At 36.1% G+C, this 23,481-nt stretch overlaps 1 protein-coding gene across 8 annotated transcripts in view; it reads right to left on the bottom strand.

Moving 5' to 3' along the window:
* TANC2 (tetratricopeptide repeat, ankyrin repeat and coiled-coil containing 2) overlaps positions 1-23,481 on the bottom strand; it is a 376,040-nt gene that overhangs the window by 112,033 nt on the left and 240,526 nt on the right. For all 8 annotated transcript variants that reach the window (XM_047832304.1, XM_047832306.1, XM_047832307.1 and 5 more), the window contains 2 exons: positions 21,403-21,666; positions 11,974-12,099 (listed from right to left, as the gene is read on the bottom strand). In XM_047832304.1, coding sequence (XP_047688260.1) covers positions 11,974-12,099; positions 21,403-21,666 — 390 coding nt within the window. The remainder of the gene's footprint in view (positions 1-11,973; positions 12,100-21,402; positions 21,667-23,481) is intronic.

Raw genomic sequence — 23,481 nt, 5'->3', positions numbered from 1 at the left:
TATTTGCAAACGACATATCAGATGAAGGGTTAGTATCCAAAATGTATAAAGAACTTATCAAACTCAATACCCAAAAAACAAAGAATCCAGTGAAGAAATGGGCAAAAGACATGAATAGACACTTCTCCAAGGAAGACATCAAGATGGCCAACCGACACATGAAAAAATGCTCAACATCATTCATTGTCAGGGAAATACAAATCAAAACCACAATGAGATACCACCTTACACTTGTCAGAATGGCTAACATTAACAACTCAGGCAACGACAGATGTTGGCGAGGATGCAGAGAAAGAGGATCTCTTTTGCATTGTTGGTGGCAATGCAAGCTGGTGCAGCCACTCTGGAGAACAGTATGGAGGTTCCTCAAAAAACTAAAAATAGAACTACCCTACGACCCAGCAATTAAACTACTAGGCATTTAACCACGGGATACAGGTGTGCTGTTTTGAAGGGACACATGCACCCCCATGTTTATAGCAGCACTATCAACAATAGCCAAAGTATGGAAAGAGCCCAAATGTCCATCGATGGATAAATGGATAAAGAAGTGTTGTTTGTATATATATATGTGTGTGTGTGTATACACACACACACACACACACACACACACACACACACACACACACAATGGAGTATTACTTGGCAATGAAAAAGAATGAAATCTTGCCATTTGCATAACTATGTGGATGGAACTGGAGGGTATTATGCTAAGTCAAATTAGTCAGTCAGAGAAAGACAAAAATCATGACTTCACTCATATGAGGACTTTAAGAGACAAAACAGATGAACATAAGGGAAGGAAAACAAAAATAATATAAAAACAGGGAGGGGGACAAAACAGAAGAGACTCATAAATATGGAGAACAAACTGAGGATTGCTGGAGGGGTTGTGGGAGGGGGGATGGGCTAAATGGGTAAGGGGCATTAAGGAATCTACTCCTGAAATCTTGTTTCACATTTGCTAACTCATTTGGATGTAAATTAAAAAAAAAAAAAAAAAGGAATACATTGGAACTACAGCTTTAAATTATAGAAAGGAAAAAAAACTTAAAATTATATACCCAGTGAAAATTTAAATTTATCTTTCAAAAGTAATGGTGAAATAGAGACTTTTTCAGAAATATAAAAGCTGAAAAGATTAATCAGCTGCAGATCCACAATACAAGAAAGGTTAAAAGCCCTCCAGGCAGAAGAAAAATGTCACTGGGTAGAAATATGGATTAACACAAAGAAATGAAGAACACCAGAAATGAGAATTACAAATCTTAAAAAAATTCTTTGTGGTCTTTACAACAAATGGTGTTTGAACAATTGGATACCTACATGCAAACAACAACAACAACAAAACAAAAAACCCCAAAACAAAAACAAAACCCAACAACAAAACCTCAAAAAACCACTTTCACATATGTCATGCACCATATATAAAAATTAAAATTAATCATAGACCTCAATGTAAAACCTAAAATTGTAAAATTTCTGGAAGAAAATATAGGAGAAAATACTTGTGACCTTTGGTTAGTCAAATAAATCTTAGACACAACATAGCCATCATGACAAAAATTCATAAATTGGATTTCTAAAAGCTTCAGTCCTTCAAAAGACACTGCTGAAGAGAATGAAAAGACAAGCCATACTATGAGAAAAAATATTTGCAAAGCCTATATCTGATAAAGGACTTATATCCAAACTATATAATAAACTCCCAAAAACTCAATAACAAGAAAAGAAACCCAATAAAAAGTGGACAAAATATTTGAACAGATGCTTCTTCACCAAAGAAGATACTCATTTGGTGGCAAATAAGCACACAAGATCATCAATATAAGTACAATGTCATACAGATCTCTACAACTTTCTCACCTGGCATGACTAAAACTTTACACCCATTGAATAGCAACTCATTTTCCCCTCCCTGCAGGCCCTAGCATCTGCCATTCTATTTTGTGCTTCGTGGAGTGTGACTACTTTAGATACCTTATATGAGTGAAATCATGTGGTATTTGTTCTCCTGTGGTTGGTTTAACTTAGCATAATGTCCTCAAAGTTCATCCATGTTTTAGCATGTGACAGTATTTCCTTCTTTTTTAATGTCTGAATAACATTCTACCATATGTATATGGCACATTTTCTTTACACATTTATCCATCAATGGATATTTAGGTTCTTTCCACCTCTTAACGATTGTGAATAATGCTGGAATGAACATGGGAGTGCACATATCTCTTTGGGATTCTGATTTCAGGGTTGTTTTTTTTTTTTTTGATATATACCCAGGTGTGTGATTGCTGGATCATATGGTAGTTTTATCTTTAATTTTTTGAGGAACCATTGTGCTGCTTTCCATAGTGGCTGCACCATTTTGCCTTCCTAACAACAGTTACCAAGGGTTCCAATTTCTCTATCTCCTTGTCTTGTTCTTTTCTTTGTATATGTGTGTTTTCCAACAGCCATTCTAACAGGTGTGAGGTGATCTATCATTGTGATTTTCATTTTCATTTCCTTCACAAGTAGTGATGTTGAACATCTTTTCAAATACCTGTTGGCCACTTGTAGGTTTTCCTTGGAGAAATGTCTATCCAAGTCCTTTGCCCATTTTAAAAATCGGGTTATTAATTTTTTTGCTATTGAGTTACAGGAGTTCCTTATATATTTTGGATATCTACTCTTTATCAGTTATATGGTTTGCAAGTATTTCTCTCATTCCACAAGTTGCCTTTTTACTCTCTTTTTAAGTACTCTAAAAAGATATCCATATATGTTTCATATTATAATTCAACTTTCCCCTCCTTATTTTAAACATAGTTTAATATGTTTATTTATCTATTTCTTCTTTGTTAATTACTCTACCTGTCCTTGTTATGGTTCAGTTAACTCAGCTAAAAACATACTGAGTTGCTGTCTGGGACTCTATATGGAAAAGGGTCTGACTGTACAGATTATTGTGTTAATTCTCAACTAGGATGGAAGTGATTTTAGTCCTTGTTTTTGAATAAGTTAATAAAATTCATTAAGTGCTGTCTAGGCAGTTTCTCATACATTATCTAATATATCTACTCCTTTAGTTCTTGTCCACCACCTGTTCTGTTTCATGGTCCATCTGGCAGTGTCCACTTTGAGGAACAGTATCAATAGAGTGAATTTTTAAGGTACTAACAAACCATAATCTGTCTTCTCCCAAACTACTTATTTTTCTGGTTTCTGTATTAGAGAAGGATGACAGCGATGATAACTGTAAGACAGAGAAATGACATTATCTGAGCTGCTTTTTAGAAGGATTAATCTGGCAAGCCAGGCATCAGCTTGATTCAAACATGGAAAAGACCAGAGGAGGGAGACAAGCTAATTAGCTGTACTGAGAATGGAGAACATGGGAAGAATGTGAGAACCTAGGAGAGTAGAATCCTCAGGGCATCATAAGTGACTGGATGTAGGAGATAATGAAGACAGTGATTCAAAGATGACTTCAAGAGTTAAAGCCAGGTGAGAGGAAAATTGGGGCACTATTAATAGAAATGGGGAAGTAGGAGCTAGTTTGGGCTGAGTCACACTGGTACCTTGTCTGATCAGAGCCGCCACAATCATTGGCAGTTAGTGCTGATATGCAGTTCTCTCCCCCATACCTAATGCATTAGAGTCCTGAGTATCTACAATAAACCATTGTATTGTTACATTATTACATGACTTACTGCTTTTTATATTATACTGTCTATAACACTGTACAGTACCATGGTTAAGAGCACAGGCTCTGGAGTCTGCCAGATATGAAATGAATTCTGGCACTGCCCATGACTAGACATGTAACCTTAGGCAAGTTATTTAACCTCTCTAAATCCTGTCTCCTTATTACCACTGCTTAGATCAAAGGGTTGCGAGGATTAAGTAAGAACACGTATAAAGCTCTTAGCACTGTCTCTACAAAGAATAAGAACTTCAGTAAATGCAAGCTATCATTTTTATATCTGTTTAAAAGTGTCCCATTCTCAACATTTGTTGTAACGTTTCAAGAAGTCCATTGTATCCTACTAATGCAGGGATAAAAAAGGGAAGAGGCTTATTTTACTCTAGTAAATAATACTTTGAGTCTCTGAATAACTGCATATTAAATTTCAGCATTCTGACATAGGTCTTAAAGGAAAACATTTGTTGAGAAAAATCTGGAGTCACCGCTGACTGGAATTTTCGGGAAGGGAAGAAAGATCTCTGGAAAATAGTAAAAGAAATCGGGAAAACCTAACTCTCTCAAATGTCACTTTTTATTGGTTTCCTCATGTTGAATACCTCAAAATGTAGAGAAAATATAAAAACAGTAAAGCTTTTAAAATGTGAAACATTTTATAAAATAATTATGTAACTATGTCAACATAGTTTTGTGCTATTAAATTGCTGGCCTTGAAGGTGAAACCTGAGATTTATTTTTATTGGAGCATCAAAACTGGTTAATTACTTGAAATTTAAGATTAAACAATTTTAAGTGAACATTCAGTGATGAAATAGCCATGGTCCTACAAAGGAAATTCTCCAGTTCTATATTTTGTTTTATCTTGGGAAGTTATTCCATAAAAAAACTTTTAGATACAAGATTGTAAAGCTTGTATCATTTTACAGAATCAAAAAATGTTTTTGCAAAGTGTTACCTAAGTAAATTTACTCGTGATATGATTACTTTAATAATATTTATTCACTTTTGGAGAAAATAATGATAGATTAACTGGGAAGGCGATTCTTTAAATCTAATTTAGCTCAGGGGCGCCTGGGTGGCTCAATCGGTTAAGCATCCAGCTCTTGATTTCGTTTCAGGTCGTGGTCTCTTGCTTTGTGGGCTTGAGCCCTGAGTTGGGGTCCGTGCTGTTTGGGATTCTCTCTCTCTGCCCCTCTCCTGCTTGTGTTCTCCCTTTCTCTTTCAAAATAAATAAATAAACTTAAAAAATTTGTTTAAATCTAATTTAGATCAAAACATCAAAATGTCATAATGGTTACTTATTTTTCTTTATTGCACTTAAGGTATTTAAGAATATTTTCAGGGGCACCTGGGTGGCTCAGTCGGTTGGGCGTCCGACTTTGGCTCAGGTCATGATCTCGCGGTCCATGAGTTCGAGCCCGCATCGGGCTCTGGGCTGACAGCTCAGAGCCTGTAGCCTGTTTCGGATTCTGTGTCTCCCTCTCTCTCTGACCCTCCCCTGCTCATGCTCTGTCTCTCTCTGTCTCAAAAATAAATAAATGTTAAAAAAAATTAAAAAAAAAAAAAAGAATATTTTCAGATTTATTCTTGCAGACTTATGATTAGAATCTCTCTCATGTTACTCCACAGGCTTTCTTTTCTCTAAGTAGTGTGTTATTATTTTTTTTAATGTTTTATTTATTTTTGAGAGAGAGACAGAGCACGAGCAGGGGTGGGGTGGAGAGAGAAGGGGGGGGGGGGCGCACAGAATCTGAAGCAGGCTCCAGGCTCTGAACTGTCAGCAGAGCCCAACATGGGGCTCGAACTCACAAACCGCGAGATCATGACCTGAGCTGAAGTTGGACGCTTACCGACTGAGCCACCCAGGTGCCCCTAAGTAGCGTGTTATTTAATATGAGGAGTCAGTCTGTGCCTATTATAAGACTATGTATTTTACAGTCTCTTTCTTCTCTTAAAGTTATCTCTCCCTTGTGAGGGAGAGGGTCTTGTGAGGGAACTTTGTTGTATATTAGCTACTTTTTGAATTCTCACACTTTAAGATGAAATTTACCAAATAAGACTGGCTTACATAAAAACAAGATCTGTGCACCTATCTAGAGCCACTTTAACAAGTAGTGATCTTCTTTTAAAAAACCATACCCAGACTACTCCAAAAAGCATAGTTTCTAGCAGACATTCAAAGATATCCAGGTTGAATACTACATTTTCAAAAATTTTTTTAATATGAAATTTATTGTCAAATTGGTTTCCATACAACACCCAGTGCTCATCCCAACAGGTGTCCTCCTCAATATCCCTCACCCACCCATCCCTCCCTCTCACCCCCCATCAACCCTCAGTTTGTTCTCAGTTTTTAAGAGCTGGCTGGGGGTGCAAGGGTCAACTTCTTACAACTGAATATGACAATCTATGCATTTAATATTTACCTGTAGGCAGTTACGTGCATGCAACCTTATCTTTGGATTTTAAATATAAAGAAATAAGTTTAATCTTGTAAAAACAAAACAATGAACAGTGAGAGAGAAGAGGCTGATGGAAATATTCTCTTGTAAATGTGAGAGCCAGCCAGGTCATGATCAAGATGACTCACAACCCTCAGGGGTGTGTGACTCAGTAGGCTAATGCAAGAATATTAGCTTCATGACATGCATCTTAGTCATCTTCATAAAGGATTCATTGTTTTGGAAAAGTAAGGGCCTCACAAATAGTGTGAAACACTGATTTTATTTGATGAAAATTCAATTCTTTGCTTTGACTAAGCCACGATAATTGTGGCAGGGTCAATTTCACAGAAATTCTGCCAATGAGTCAGATTATCATTTGCACATATGCCCTCTCACCTAGTATCCATTAAAGCAGCTATTAACTAAATCCAATGCCTATGAATGGCCATTTAGTTACAGGATTCAGTACAAGTCCCAAGGAAATGAACATACATTGGGAAATAAGTTTTAATTAGGAATGTGTAATTTCTTAAAGCAGGACAGTGTAATTATGATTTAGCATCAGGCAAGTTAGAGTATTACCATTAATAATCTACTGTTAATTTACCCCAAGTAGCTACTATTTGAGGTCAGTATGCTGTGATTTGCTTTGTGTATTTTAATTCTCCCTTGTCCTTTTTATATATTCCATCATAAGATTTATTATATTTATCTTGGTGGGTGGGTGGATGAGCTAATGGGTGATGGGCATTAAGGAGGGCACTTGTTGGAATGAGCACTGGGTGTTTAAGTGATGAATCACTGGGTTCTTCTCCTGAAACCAATACTATACTGTATGTTAACTAACTTGAATTTAAATACATAGATTAAAAAAAGAGAGACTTAAAAAAAAGATTTATTACATTTATCTATAAAAACCAATAACCTTTATCTTTCTTTTTGCTCAGCAGCAAACTTAGTTTCTGTCTTTCTGGTGGGAGAAGATAGTCCATTAAGATGGTCAGAAAGAGTGACAGGTTTCAGGTTGGTTACTTCAAGCATAACTCCACATTAACACAATGGTGATGAATTTTTTAAAATGGACCCCAAAATAATTTTAAAAACTTGAGTTAAAAACTTTAATAATGTTTCATATTAATATCTCTCAAAGACATTAGGATTTGGGACTAGAAAAGGCACTTATGGTTGGTTAGCCAGCTATATATTCCATACTGGTACACAATCTGCTGTAACTATTTTATCATTAAAGCTCAGGTTCTTGGATGGTTGACAGCGAGGAATCTAGTACTTGCTGCAGCGGGATCCTGGACAGTGCACTTAAATGACCTTTTCCCCATTGTTGGGCTGGGTATCTGGAAACATCAATTTCGGTAGAACAGTTGTTCAAAACAGCTGTCTTGAGAAGTAAAAAAAAGGGACTTTTTACTAATGAAGCAAATGTTAACTTTTTTAGAAATTTTAATTTTCTATTTTGTATTTTATCTCCCTTCTAGTCTTTTATTTTTTTTTTCTTTGTGCAAATGTTAGTGTTAATACCCCACTTGTAGCTCAGATGTTATCCAGCAACTTCTGCTTCAGTGGTCAAAACACTATCACGATGATCAAACCATTGCAGTTATTATTAAGGTAACTATCAAACGAGCTACGCCTGTACTCTTTTTATTAATTCAAGCAAACATTTATTGCATATGTACTCTTTCTGGCATTAAGTGTTGAGTTTCATACAAAATGGTCAGTAGACAATTACAAAGCCACTGTGCATCAAATCTGGGAATAATCTGTAAGGTGTTAGTCACTGCACTGAAATAACACAACTAAAGAACATCAGTGAAAACAGGCTGGTCCTTCTAACACAAAGTTATCATAATAAATGCTAGTGATAAGATGAGTAAAGAATTATACACTGACAGCTTAGACAGAATTCCAGAACGAAGGTATCTCCTAAAACCTAAGTGAATTCAGGACAAATATTCAAAAAGTACTTGCAAACAAAGCTGGAAGAGTAGGGCCTGTCAGCTACAGGAGGTCCTGCCAGCTTGGAAGTGTAAAGAGCTGGGAAAAACTTAGGTAGACAAAGAAAGACAAATACCTCATGGTTTCACTTATATTTAGAATCTAAAAACAAATGAACAAACATCTCTTAAATACAAAGAACAAACTGGTGGCCACCAGAGGGGAGGTGGGTAGGGGGATGGGTGAAATAGATAGAGGGGATTAAGAGGTACAAACTTCCAGTCATAAAATAATTAAGTCAGGAGATTAAAAGTACAGCTCTCTGCCTGTTCTCTGAAACAATGTGTTTATGAACAACTTCTAACCAATTCTAAAACTACACTTTTTTTGCATTTCTGTAAATAGAATGTGTGGTCCTTAAACGTGTAAAGGCACTTAACTTCAACTGCAGTGGTACTCTCCAAACCAGTGGTTCTTAAAGTGTGATCTGGGGACCCCTGCGGGTTTTGAAGATACTTTCAAGGGCGTCCACAAAATCAAAACTATTTTCATAATACTAAAAGGTTACTGTATTTTTCCACACTCATTCTTTCCCAAGTACAGAAGAATTTTCCAGAGCTTATATGATTATTCACAAAGAACAGGTCTACTCTTGTTTTTTTTTAAAAATGAACAGATATTTTAACAATTTCTCAGTTTTAACTTCTAATATGGTAAATATCAATAGATATAACTCATATAGACACAAGCTTTTAGGGTCCTCAATAAACTTAAAAAAACGTTTGTTTATTTACTTAGAGAGTAAACAAGTGAGGGGAGGGGTAGAGAGAGAAGAGAGAGAGAATCCCAGGTAGGCTCCACACTGACAGCGTGTGGGCTCGATCCCACAAACTCTGAGATCACGACCTGAGATGAAATCAAGAGTCAGATGCTTAACCAACTGAGCCACCCAGGCGCCCCAAATCCTCAGTGATTTTTTTAAGTGTGTAAAAGGGTGCTGACAACCAGAAAGTTTGAGAACCACTGCTCTAAACAGACTAGTGCAAGAATGCCTGAAGTGCCCAATAAATGATTTATACCTCTTCAGACATATCCTCAAGAGTATTATTTCAGATCATCTCCATACTTCAAATCAGCCAGCAAATTTAGTAGCCAGGCTACAGTGTACATGACCATTCACTACCTCACTACTGAAGATTGAGGGTCATTTAAAACCCATCACTTGTGATTTATTTATTTTTTATTATTTATTACTATTTTTAATGTTTATTTATTTTTGAGAGAGAGAGACAGAGTGAGGGTGAGCCGAGGAGGGGCAGAGAGAGAGGGAGACACAGACTCCAAAGCAGAGCTTTGGACAGCTCTAAGCTGTCAGCACAGAGCCCAACGTGGGGCTCGAACTCATGAACCCTGAGATTATGACTTAAGCCAAAGTTGGATGCTTAACTGACTGAGCCACTCAGGGCCCCTCCCTCATCACTTATGATTTAAAACCCATTTAACTGTGATTAAGAAACTATTTCACAGAATTTGAGTAATACTTTAAAATATAGAAAGATATATCTTTAATGTACAAGGATTTATCTTAGTGTATACTACAAAAAGTTTCAATCACTTTACTATTTTTTGGGGGGTAAAGTTGTTTTACTTCAACTGCAACCAAAGAAAAATATATAAAACAAAAACATGACTGCAATTTGTATGTTCTTTTAAATAAAATAGAAAGCATGATGTGACATGTTTTCTAAAATTATGCCAGGAAAACAATATGATTCTGTTTCTGTGATAAAGTGCAATGTTTTGGATGTAAGAAGCACAAATTATAAAGGTTTGTCAAGCAGGTCTACAGAAATATAAGGAAAGTCAATCCAAGTTTGCTTTCCTTTCTTGTAAATGTGTTTTAAGTCATATGGTAAGACACAGAATTCATTTGTAAACAGCAATTAAGATAACATATTACTCTTTGAGGGAAGATTAGTATGCTAATTTTAGAAGGCAAATACTGCTTAGTAAATATCCAGTCTCTTACAGATTAAAGCACTCAACTGAATGGTATGTTCTAACCATTTAGAGTGCTAAAAGAAAAGGTCTTGAAAGAAAAGACAACGTTAAGGAGCTGAAACACTAATATCATAGCACCTGTATCAATGGAAAACTGTGTCTTTAAGTTCTAGTGTAAACAATAAGATGAAACACAATCTGTAAAGGATATACAATTGCTTTTGTTAGGAATGCATTATTTGGGCAGAGAGCTCCCTAAAGATTTAGGCATGCTTTGAAAAATCGTTGGATTTACTTTGGTTTTACTGAACGTTTAGGCTGAAGCTCAGTGCAATAGAAAAGATTTCTGTTGTTTTCTAGATACAAGTGATACCAGTGTCTAAATATCAAGCTCACTAGAATACATCTGCCAAAGATCTTACTAAATCTTTATATAGAGCGGAGATATACCATCAAGTATCAACAGAACCCAACACAAAGGGTTCTCAAAACTACACAGCTCAATACCCAGTGCTCATCACAAGTGCCCTCCTTAATCCCCACCACCTATGCCCCCCTGGTAACTATCAGTTTGTTGTCTATAGTTAAGAGTTTGTTTCTTGGTTTGCCTCTCTCTTTTTTTCCCCTATGATCATTTGTTTTGTTTCTCAAATGCCACATATGAGTGAAATCATGTGTCCAACCTGTTTTATTACGGCTATGCATTCTGGTTTTGGCACAAATCATTTATTTAGTCTTTTGACTAGATTTATTCAGGCTTTGGATATAATCAATCTATCAGCACTAAAATAAAGCTGAATGCAATTCCTTTCTGGGCTAGAAATACACAACTGTATCTACTAAGCAACCAGCATGTGGTTAACTGAAGAAATGGTGAGCAGGATGAATAGGATTGGGAACTAAAACTGACTGAGGTCATCAACTCACTATAGTTGACCGAGGTATGGTAATTGCAGCAATACAATCAATTATTTTATGCTCCTACTGGGTCAGTCATTGAAAAACACTCAGCATAATGAATTCCAGAATGGAGAGCAGGCATGAATGAATCCTTTCCTGTGTGAGTTATGCATGTGGTGCCATATAGATTAGCACTGGACAAGGGGTGAGGAGGAGACCAAAGGAAAGACGAACATAATCTATAAGTAAAATGAAAAATGCACTTGGGGGAGTAGAGCTATGGATTACTAGGTACTAGAGGAAGCAGACCATCTATTTGTTAAGGCTATTGGAGACAGTTTGGTTCATTTTGAACAAATAAATAAGAGGCACAAGCAGTGATACAACAAACAGGTCTCTCAATTAGACTGTCTTTGAAATGATCAACAAAATGAGAGTCTTTGAAAAGATCAGGTTCCTGACTGCAGAAACATGCAGTATGTATAAAGAGTGTAAAGAAACAGGTGCCTGAGTGGGAAAAGGACTAAGTTGTTTAGATGTTGCCAGGACAGGACTAAAAGCACTGTCTGAGACTCCAAGTAAATAAAAGTACTGTGCATCACTAGAAATGGCCACTAGAATGAAAATGAAATACATTCTCTACAAAACACGTAACTATTAGCACCAAGTTCACCTGGGTGACTAGGGCTGAAGTTAGTCAACACTCACTTCTGAAATCCAGGACCTTAAAAAGGTTGTTTCCCCCATCACCACTTTTACCCTTGTTTTCTTTCAGAATTTCCAGGAATCAATGCTTCCAACTGTTCAAAATTACAATGTATATGATGAGTATAATGTATTTGTGTTTATCTTTCTATTCTATGGTTATAGGCTTATGGTTAAGGGAGACTTAAGTGAGCGTGGAAACTGGAAACAAAGAAACTTTTCGCCTATTGCCCATTTCCATTTTCGCCTGGGCATCCCCAGAAAAAGTCCTTCTGGGGTTCTAACCTCTCAGATCCTGTTGTGTGCGAGCACCGCCCATGCTCTGCCTCGGCATTCGAAGAGAAGTTCTCAATGGTGTATGTCTCTGTTCATCCAGGTAAGCAAGGTCCTCCAAGTGGGCAGAGCTTGTGGCTGACAAGACAGAAAAGTTTAGTCAGAATACGTAAGCTTAGAAAACTTTCAGTTAGTCTGTACCTCCCAAACTTGGGAATCAGAGATTACTCCAGCATATATATTTACCAGGAGTTTTGCTGAACTCAATGTCCTCACCAGTGTCTAGAACATGTTCCAGGGAAAAAAATGTCAAGAGTCGTCTTCATCTCCTTCATCACTATCAACTGCCTGAGCTTATGAAGAGTACTGGCAACAAGTTAGCAAACACATTAGTACTCGATAACAAAGACTATTAGTTTTCGCTTCTTTTGGGTCACAAATGCCATTTGTAGAACAAGGTATAAACATCATCAGATTGAGCTGTAAGAAAAACATGAAGTTCTATTTTCAACATTTTCCCTTCATGTTCAAGAATGAAACATGAAAACATTCTGAAAACATTTTTCACCTGTATGTATATATTAGAAAGATGGGCACCTGGGACAACAGACTGAGAACTGCTAAAGAGCATTTAGGGAACTGTCAACGTCCATGAATTCTAAAAAGCACTTTGTTGCCCTCTGAACATAGGTAATAATGGTCTCCCATTGAATGAAGAAACCCTTTAACCCAGGCACAACACAGAGAGAGAAAATGGCACAAGAAAGGGGGATAAATGGGTATTGGCACTGCTGTATACTGAGAGCTGTTGGGTCCATTCACAATAAACCAAAAAATGAAGAAATTAAGAATCAGAAAGTGCTGGGCACAAAAATAGTTTTTAACAACAACAACACAACCCCCAAACTTCTGTCAGAAAATAATTATTTAGAGCTTATAAATTATTAATGAAACTGTTGATTCAATCTGTTGCCAATTATGTAAGATACTGTGTCGGGGGTTACTCAGTTATTCAATGACAATTATTTACCCAGAGTTTACTGTGTGCCAGGCCCTGTTTTTGATGCCCTCCCTGGCTTAGCTGCCAGTTTGCCTCTGGTGACTGTTTTGAGTGGGTGAGAAGAAACAAACTGAGATCATTCTTGGCTGGAGAGCTCTAATGAAGTATTGTCCACATCCCCAATTGAGGTAAGACACAAACAACAATACACAGTGGATTATGACTAAGTGGCACAAAGAAAGTCACAAAGTGCTCTCTGGGCTGAAAAAGGGAGTGAAAAGACAGAGAAAAGAGAAAAGAGATAGAGGAAAACAGAAAAGAACAGAGAGAACATGTGCCAGAGATCTATATTCCCCTCATCCTTCAACTAATGCAATTAGCTTAGTTACTTGGGTCTACTGGAAACCGAGATGACAGGAACTTAACTAGATCACAGATATACTTTCTATGAGGAAATAAAAGTCTCTGGAAGCTAGTCTAGGGAACTAAACCAAGAAAGGAAGTCAAATGCCATGTTGCACATCAGTGGGAGAGTCTCCAAGGAATAAGAGATAATCTTGATTTCCGCATTCTGAAATTAAAACTATCCAGAATAGATAACTATTTAATCTTTTATTTAAAAACACTGGAGACAATGACTCTTATACCGTTCCCACTGGGAGAGTAACAGAGGAATAAGAGATAATCTTGATCTCTGCGTTCTGAAATTAAAACTATCCAGGAAAGATAACTACACGATTTTTCATTTAAAAACACTGGGGACGATGACTTACACCATTCCCACTGGTACTCTAATGTGGTTCTGTGAATTAGTTCTTTCTGAAGTTTAATAGTGTCTCTCCTGCTTTAATCAAAGTCTGTTTTGTTTGGTTCTTCATATGTGTAGCTATCCCCCACCACCCCCAAGGGGGGGAACCCTCAGAGGTCCCATTCCCATAGAGCTCTCCTTGGAGCTCAGAAATATTAGCATCAGCTGAGCAGGGCTCCTTTCACAGAGATCGGAGTTTCAGCTTTGTGGGGCCTTTCTTCCAAGTTTCTATAGTTTAACAATCCCACCCTCCTCTTGTTCCACAGGCTCAGAGGTGGTAGCTGCTTCCGGCAGTTGCCAAACCCATACTACCTCTGTGTTTTCTTTTTACCTTTCCAGTTCATTTAAACATAGTCTACCATTCTTTATATATCGAATTTTCTGTTAAAATAACTGTGGTTCCTGCCTCCTGGCTAGCCCCAACTGGTACAGAAAATAATGGAGAAGCAATCCTTTCAGATATGTATGTTGATAATAAAGCAGCATCACAGAATGAAGACGTGAGAGGAATCTTAAAGGTCATCTGGTCCGGAGGTCAGCAAACTAAGGCCTGTAGATGAATTCTGGCCTCTTGCCTATTTTTGTAAATAAAGTTTTATTGGAACACAGCCTTGCCTATTCATCAGGTAGTCATTTACAACAGAGTTGAGTAGTTGCCAGAGAGGCCATTTTGGCCTGCAAAGTCTAAAATATTTACTAGATGGTCTTTATATACAAAGTGTTTTGACCCTAAATTAGTTAAATCCCCTCATTTTATATATTAGGAGACAGCAGAGTGACTTGTCTACAGTGAATCACTCATTTATGGCAGAGTCTGGCCTCAAAACCAGCTATCTGGCCCGTCAATCCAGTGAGTGCTATTTGCATTGTACCATCTCTCCCTCTTTAAAGCTAAATAGATTTAATTCTCTCTTAAGAATCTTAGTTTTCATCCCTTCTTCATCTTTGTCACTTTCCCTCAACTCTGTTTTTTATGGCTTCAAAGATAAGTAATCAAACTTGGGCAATAATAAAGACCTTGTATGCAAAGTGAAGAGGCCTGTGATTGCAGGCTAATAAATCTCTAGGCTTCAAATATTTTCCACAGTAAGAAACAAAAGAACAAATAAAAGCCCCAAATTTGTAATTTTTTTTTTAGTAAGAAAAAATATGTAAAGTTACTTTCTAAAGCTGATAAACTGAAGAGTAATATGAAAGAATTATCAGTGACAATGAGAATCTTTTACTCACATTAAAACACAATGCAAACAAAACCTTAACAGGTGGATGAATGTTAAGTTTTGAATTACCGTTATGGCAATATTTGATGGCACATTATATAATTTTAAAGCAAGGTTCTCTTATTAAAATGGTTCTACATGCCAACACACTAACATGGTTTCATACATTTTAATAAAAAGACGTTTATTTCATTAACAGTGGGCAGAATGATAGAGAAATATACAACATGGAGTGGAGCAAAAAGCTGTGTTAAGAAAAAAAAAATCCCAGGGTCTTTCTTTTTTCTATATTATGTTCATCTATGACTCTTTTAAAGGGAGCTCTATACTTTGAGTACAGATTTGAGCAACAGATAATCCATTCTCATTTGTCTTTAATGGAAAGATCTGGCAGGTACTTTTAGCCACAGCCTAGTTTTCACAGGGTCAGCTTTCTATTCAAAGAGCTGCTGGCAACATTTATTAAATATAAATGGTTAATGTGAACTTAACAAGTTTTGCTAAACTAATCTTCACCATCACAATTCCTAGGAAAATGGACATCAATTGTTCTACTGCTTTATTTCACAAGATCAAGAAATGTCATAAATATGTTTTGGAATGAGCACATGTCTCACTTTCAGCCAGATGACATTAGGGGAAAAAGACAAATACTACAGTCACTGAATGAACAGTTCATTCCTTTACAAATCCAAATACTCATAGGCAAACAGTGAACTAAGGAAAAGCAGTGATCTTTGGTATTAAGGGCTATAGCTCTGAAGCCCTGATTCAGGGCACAGATTTGAAATCAGCCGATGGGGAACTATTGTTTTAATCAGGATTGCAAATACATTTTATTTAGTGTTACTTACATCTATTAAAACATTTGTTCTTTTTCTTATGTTAGCAATTAAAATCTTTTTTGTTGATATCTGTATAACAATTTTCTTTATCAAATATTCCAATATTTTTTTTCACAGCCTTTCTTCCTTATTAAATCATAATTCTCCTTAGTCTTATTCTGTTTCTCACTGCTTAATCATTTTCAAAATTCTTGCCCATTATTTAAAGGAATATGAGATAAATATTGGAAAGCTGAGGCAGGAGACCTGAGATTCTGTTAGCTGGGGCTCTGTGTTCTGCTAGTTGTACACATTTACTCTCCCTCATAATCTCTTGAAACTTCTATTTGCAAGCCACTTTCTGAGAGAAAGTCTTCGTCTTAGTTTGTCAAACATCTCAATCTTTGTCACAAAATTTGCTAAGGCTATATCTTCTCTCCTTCCCTGACAGATCCTCTAGTCAAAATTAATTGCTTCTCCACTTTAGCAACCACATACGTATATTGCTAATTAGGACCTATGTTATTCAGCAACTTGCTTACATGGCTGTCTTTCCTTATTATAGTAGGTTCTTGAGGGTGAGAAAGTAATGTCTGATTCATCTTTGATAACCCTATCCCCTCAGAGTAAATCAGAGTACCGTGCACATAATGCTTAATATAGAACTGAATTCCAGACTGGTCCTACGTAGATTTAGATATATCTGGCTCTGTCCTCACCCTCTTCATTGCTCTGTTTAATGCTTAACAGACATCACTATGATAATATGCTCAGCTCCAATGATGTTCATATAACCAACCTTCCTTGCTCCCTCCCTCCCTCCTTTCCTTCCTTCCTTCCTTCCTTCTGATCCCTCTTCCCTCTTCTATTTTTTTCTAAAGTACATATCGCTTTCTACCATGCTATATAAATTACTTACTTACTAAGATTATTTTATTTGCCCTGGCTAGAATGTAAGGTCCATGAGGGGGGAATTTCTGTTTTGTTTACTGATGATTCTCAAGTGTTTCAAATAGTGCCTGGCACATACATGCTCAATAAATGCTTGCCTAATAATTGTATTTAATATACACTTTGTGTTTGACTACATTTAAATGACCAATGAATAAAAAATTAGGTTGTGTCTTATGGGGTTATTTGAAAGCTAAGCATGAAGCAGGTGGCTATAGCAACAATGCCTTGCACATCATCATCACATACAAATACCAATGACAGATCTATAGGGACACACATATCCCCACCTCATAGTGGTACTCTTACTTTGAAACTGTGCTGGCCAATTTTTTTCGAGATAATTTCATCAAGTTAATACTATATTTAATGAACACTTTCCAGATACAAGCATAGGAGATAATTAGGTAAGTCGAAGTGAACTGAAGAAAGAGGAAAAACAAATCTACTTAAAAAATTTTATGTGAAAAGAAAATGTTTTTAAAAAGTAAACTTCTATGTAAAATCTATCTCTAAGTAAAATCTATGTCATTAAAGGTCCAAGAGGGAAGTGGAAAAAGGGAGCATATATATATATACATATATATATATTTTTTTTTGAGACTTCATAGGATTGGAACAGCTGACTCATTTATAGAACATTTAACTGACATACTTTTTTGAAGTCAAAATAACTTAAATAAGTGGGCAGAAAAAAAAAATCCAGCAGACATTTGGTACAAAACATTCCAGAGGCAACTCTATATTGAGTATAAAACCCGTTTGAATTGTTTCTTCTTAGATCAGGTGTTACTAGTGAAAACAGGTTTTAGTAGCACGATTATCATTCTGGCTGACCTGAGCAGGGATCTTGGATGACGTTGTCTGCTACAGCCTGGGCAAGAAGCCACTCTGCTGTCCTTATGCCCTTGATTCATAAAGCCAACACTCTGACTGCTGAAAAGCCCATTTTTTCCTCTTTATAAAATCCTCACTAAGCTTCTGATTGGATTCATCCAAATCCCCCATGATTCTGATTTTGCATTTACCTGATTCTTAAGATCCTTTTCTTAGGAAAATGTGCAGCTCCAAACATTAACAAGTAGATGGTAAGAGTTTATATTGTAACTGACTTCTGCTGCTTATAATTCCTTGAAGACTCCTCATTTTCACACAAAGCCCTGAGGACAGCTGCTGCAAGTGAACATTTCCTGCTTCCCACATCCCTCTAATTCACAGCCAGTCTCCTTTTAAGACATCCAGGATGACCAGAGACATCCTACTCTCTGATAATTTCTGCCATGCAACCGCAAATCCACAAGGTTCTCCACTTCCTTCCAACTACAAAGGGCTTAAAAAATAAACATGCAGTAGTGGTTCACATTTTGAAAACAATAAAAGACAGTAGTTTTTATTTTTCATATCTTAGAATTTTAATTTAAAGGTGTATGAACATCCAAATTTATATTCAGAAAACTAAGCTTAAGACTTAATGCTACAGATTGCCCATACTTACCCTAATCACTTTATCATTGGAGAGGGGAACTAGGTGGAAAGGGAAGGCTTTCCCTTTTTCTTTTGTATTTTTTTGCTTGAATTTGAATTTTTATTTGATTTGCATATTTATTATGTAACACACATGATTTTTTTTAATTTCTAGAATATGTCAGCAGGAACCACTGGGAAAGGAAATTATGGCTCATTTTTGTTTTGTTTTCTTCCTTGTTATTTCTCTATATTAAAAAAAAATCTAATAAATGCTATTTTTTAAGGCAAAAAAGAAGAAACTCTCCTAAACCATTTTCTCAACTCTACTGATGATACCTGATGATTCACTCTCTATAATACTGCATAATACCACAAGCTTTTAAAGAACTATCTTCTCTAACTCCTGGCTCTCCTCCTTCAGTCCATCCTATACAGATGGCTATTCAGCCATTTTCTAAACAGCATATTTGATAGTACAGCTCCTGCTTATACTCCTGACTAGCAACAAAATAAACCTAACATTTATCATCAGAGCATATAAGCTCCTTGGTATCACCTTCAACATCATTTTCTACTATTTCTTCACTGTATCCCACGGTTGGGTCATGCTGAAATAATGTGCCAACTTAACTTCTTAGTAACTCCTTCCTCTTTTTTCTGTGACTTCTTATTTGTCCTTCTCTGTGATGTCTTCTATTCCTCTCTACCCTTTTCCTTTGCACTCAGATGCTTCCCTCCTCTGTATGATACTTTATAAATTACTGTATTATTTATAAATATACCAAAGTTACTGTAAATTTGATGCTATTTTACAAACACAACAATGGTTGTCAATTAGAATTCTATCCTGTAATTCTCCATAAAATTCTTATCTTAATATTTGCTGAAGTCAGTGTCCCAAAGAATATGCAAAAACTTTAAGTCTAAGTGTAGCCACAAATATATTGATGCTTATAAGCGGTAAAGTTTGTAAATGGCAGTTAGCAAAAAATATATCACGAGAGGTAGTTTAGAAGCCATCCAAATTCATAAATTAGATGACAATTCCCTGAAAATTGAACATAACTTAAAAGATTTTATTAAGTAACTAGGATATCAGTTCTTACAAGATAAAATTCTAAATAAACAAGAATCTTACAATCCATGTAAATGAAAGAGTGTACTCTTCGCCTACTACTCTTGCTTGCTTTGTGAAGTTTAAAAAAAAAAAAAAACATTTCAAGTGGCAAACTTTTTTTTAACCTGGTGATTAAAATACCTGGTATAGAAAACTGGGTTCTATTCTCTGTGATAGAGCTTAACAGTTAATTTCTCCTACATGTATTAGAGAAATAATTGGTGACTCACTGATACTTCTGAAAGCTGCCTTGTGCTGATTTCTAGAAAGCAGCAGTGTTAAAAAACCTTAGAGGGAAGAATTATATCTGGCTAATTAGTCCTGGACAACTCTTTGTACACACTAGTATCTGCATAGGGTAAAATAATAAATCTACAGATATTTATGCTCAAGAAGGGCAAAGTGGGTGATGGGCATTGAGGAGGGCACCTGTTGGGATGAGCACTGGGTGTTGTACGGAAACCAATTTGACAATAAATTTCATATTAAAAAAATAAATAAAATTAAATACAATTTAAAATGTAAAAAAAAAAAAAAGGGCAAAGTATTTTATAATTTTTCCAGTAAAGAGAGGACAAGAGAAGCTTATATTTCTGTCTTCTACTAAATGCTCAATGCCCTTCTCAAATAACAGAGCCAGAACTTTCTTAGAAATCACTGTAGCTTAGTTAAATAAATTGGGATGTACCATTAAGGTTGGTAGCTATATTTCCCCAATTTTATGTAAGCAAGGGTTTATATGTTTCTCTCCTGGAAAGATGAATTTGCCTGGCCCTTTCTAAGTTATAGCATTCTAAAGTATAATATGACATCATCCCTGGGGACCAACATATTCCAAAGAACCTAGGAGGGAAAAGTTTTTTGCTACTATGTAAAAATGAATAATCTTGAAAAATACATATTAAATTGTCTACACTTACTGATCTTCCAGATGAGCCATCACCACATAATCACATGTGATGACTGATGCTGATGGTCTCCCAGAGGACAGAACAAAGAGTAATGTTTTAGAAAAGTACAAAAAGGCAAGAAGCATCACACTATTATCTGCATAACATAAATCATTACACCTGGGAAATAAGAGCTCTTAACTATAATAGGTATTTTATTATTTTGTGTCCGTGAGATAAACCTTTTAGGCATTCATCGAGCAAGTAAGACAGACAATCACGACTATGATTTCGTATTAGGGACAAAGTGTAGATGATGCTGCATTTTGAAAATGCCCGACTGCCCAACTATCTGCAAAAGCTCCTGGTCTGACTTCTTCTCTTTTTTTACTTTATTTAAAAAACTTTTATTTATTTATTTCTTTATTTATCTATTTATTTATTTAGAGAGACAGAGAGAGAGAGAGAGCTAGTGAGCGCATGCATGTGCGTGGTGCAGGAGCAGAGGGAGGAATCTTAAGCGGACTCTACGCATGCAGGGCTCACTCTCATGACTGAGATCATGACCTGAGCTAAGATCAAGAGTCAGACGCTTAACCGATTGAGGCACCCAGGCATCCCTTGACATTCCTTTATGACTTTCTGACTGAGCCTGCTAGTAGTGTCTGAGTTCTTCTTTAGCACTTGTAGGTACCTGGTGATTCTTCTACGATAGGATGGATATGGTGGAAATATTGAGCTCATGGACTGGGAAGCTAAATTCTTGCCTGCCTGCCTCTCCTTCAAACTATGGATGATGATTTCTAATAATATAAATTCTACTGAAATACTCTTCAATTTAATGTTTTTTTTTTAAACTAATGTTTTTAAAAACCACAGACTGAAATCTTTTCAAAGACTTCAGATATGAAAAAAATACTTTAAGAAATTCAACCATACACTTTACAGGTTTTACTTATGATTTTGTGAGTGTTTTTACACATTTTGGGAGCAGAATCACCACTTGAGCATGAGCCTTCCCCCAGGTTCAAAAAGATATCCACATGCATATTAGCCACACAAAAGAACAGTCAAAGAAGATGAATAGAAAATTCTGTTAAAGCAGAATTTACTTTCATTTCAGTATACACGCCAGTAAAATGGTCAATTTTTAAAAACTCTTACCTGCTACTGAATTTGGCCGTGGCATAAGATACAGAGGAATAGACTGTACTGACTGCGATAGAACAGTTTCCAAATTCCTCTCAGGGATCTTATTCAGACTATAGGTGGAAGCCGTCATGTTTTCATCTACTCGATACAAACACGAATCCATACTGGATTTTTGAGACTGCCAAGGTTTCAGGTTTCCTCCAGATCCTAATTCTTTACTGCTTTCCCCAACATATTTTGTGCGTTCCACGTTTTCAGAATAGCTTGTCAATGTAGCTAAAAAAGAGAGTAAAACAAGTTAAAAAAAAACAAAACACCCATAAACCTAGAGATTAATTTGTTCATTATTATCCAAATTCGTGACTAGATAATAAGAGCAGTAGTAATATTTTTTTAAAAGTTGCTGATGATCATTTCATCTCCACCATGAACTTTAAATAATCGAAACCAAAATATAACGATCCCTTACATATTCTCTCTCACATCTCTCATACATTTACTTTAACAACTCTCTCTGAATGGAACTAAACAAATTCGTATATCAATGCTAAAAGATCTAAAACTAGGACCTATGAATGTGAAAAATTTCAGAATTTCATCAAAAAGGGAATTTAAAGAATTTTCATGGATTGCTGGAAAGCCCCACAGTTCTCAAAAAGATCTTTATACTCTTTTTATCCCACATTTTCCTCTCCCTCATTTAAATTTATTGCCTTTCATATGTAATAATGAATTAGAAAAAAATAAGAGGTCTTAAGTAGATGCTAACATAGGAGAAATAATCTGTCCAAATAAGGAAACAGTACAGGGCTTTCTTGTACAGCTACACTCTGTAGCTCTAACCCTAGATGTCCCTTAATGAAATCAAACAAAAACAAAAATCTAGAATTTTATCTAGTCTTACCATTAATTATAAACAGGACTTATAAACAGAAACATTTTCATTAAGCCTTGAAATGCAATGGTTAACAACAATAAAATCTAGATTATAAAAATCTTAGCAATAATTATAAGAATAAAACAGGTCATTCTAGGAGAATTTATTTTTATTTATTTTTAAAAAGTGTTTATTTTTGAGAGAGAGAGAGTGAGCAGGGGAAGGGCAGAGAGAGAGGGAGACAGAATCCCAAGCAGGCTCCATGCTGTCAGCACTATGGGGGCTCAATCTCACAAACTATAAGATCATGACTTGAGCCAAAATCAAGAGCTGAATGCTCAACCAACTGAGCCACCCAGGTGCCCCATCCCTGGAGAATTTTTAATGTTAGTTCATATTCTCTTCTTACATCTTCAATGTACCTATTATTAAAAGAAGAGACCCAAGTTTTTAAGGTAATTTCCATGATGCCTCTTTGTGAGGTTTTCTCTGTGGAAATTTAAATGGGAGTTCTGGATTTTGTAGTAACAAAGGTAAAAGATGAGCTAACAAATGGTTGCCTTCCAGCCTTTTTGCTCTTTACAATAATACATCTGAGAATTAAGTGCTGCCAAGTGGTCTTGGTATCCTCAGTGATACCAAGAGAGCCCAGTTCCATGGCAATATCTCCCTGTCAACTCCATCAGAGAGGGCAGTCATCATTATGCTTCTGACAGATGACAATGCTCCCCATCCCTGCCTAGTCATGACAGGTCCTTTTTAATATATTGTCCCTGTTATCTTTTACATAAGGTTGGACTCAATTTGTTAGAATTTTGTTAAGGACTTTCATATCTTGTTCATGGCACATGCTGGTCTGTAGTTTACTTTTTATGTAATGTCTTTGTCTGGTTTGGTGTTGAGGTAACATTGGCCTTATAAAGTGTTCCTTTCACTTCAACTTCTTGGAGCAGTTTGTGTAGAAATGGTATAATTTCTTCCTTAAATATTTGATAGAATTTACCTGTCAGGGCATCTTTCCCTTGCAGGAAAGTGTTAAACAACAAATTCAATTTATATTTAACAGCTATGAAGTTATTCAAGTTATCTCTTTCTTCTCGAAGGAGCTCTGGTCATTTGTTATTTCAAGGAATTTGTCCATGTCATCTAAACTGTCAAATTTATTGGCATAAAGTTGCTCATGACATTCCCTTATCCTTTTAATGTCTGTGGGT

The sequence above is a fragment of the Prionailurus viverrinus genome, chromosome E1, assembly GCF_022837055.1.
Source record: "Prionailurus viverrinus isolate Anna chromosome E1, UM_Priviv_1.0, whole genome shotgun sequence".
NCBI lineage: Eukaryota > Metazoa > Chordata > Mammalia > Carnivora > Felidae > Prionailurus > Prionailurus viverrinus.
This window is presented reverse-complemented; position numbering and strand designations above follow the sequence as displayed.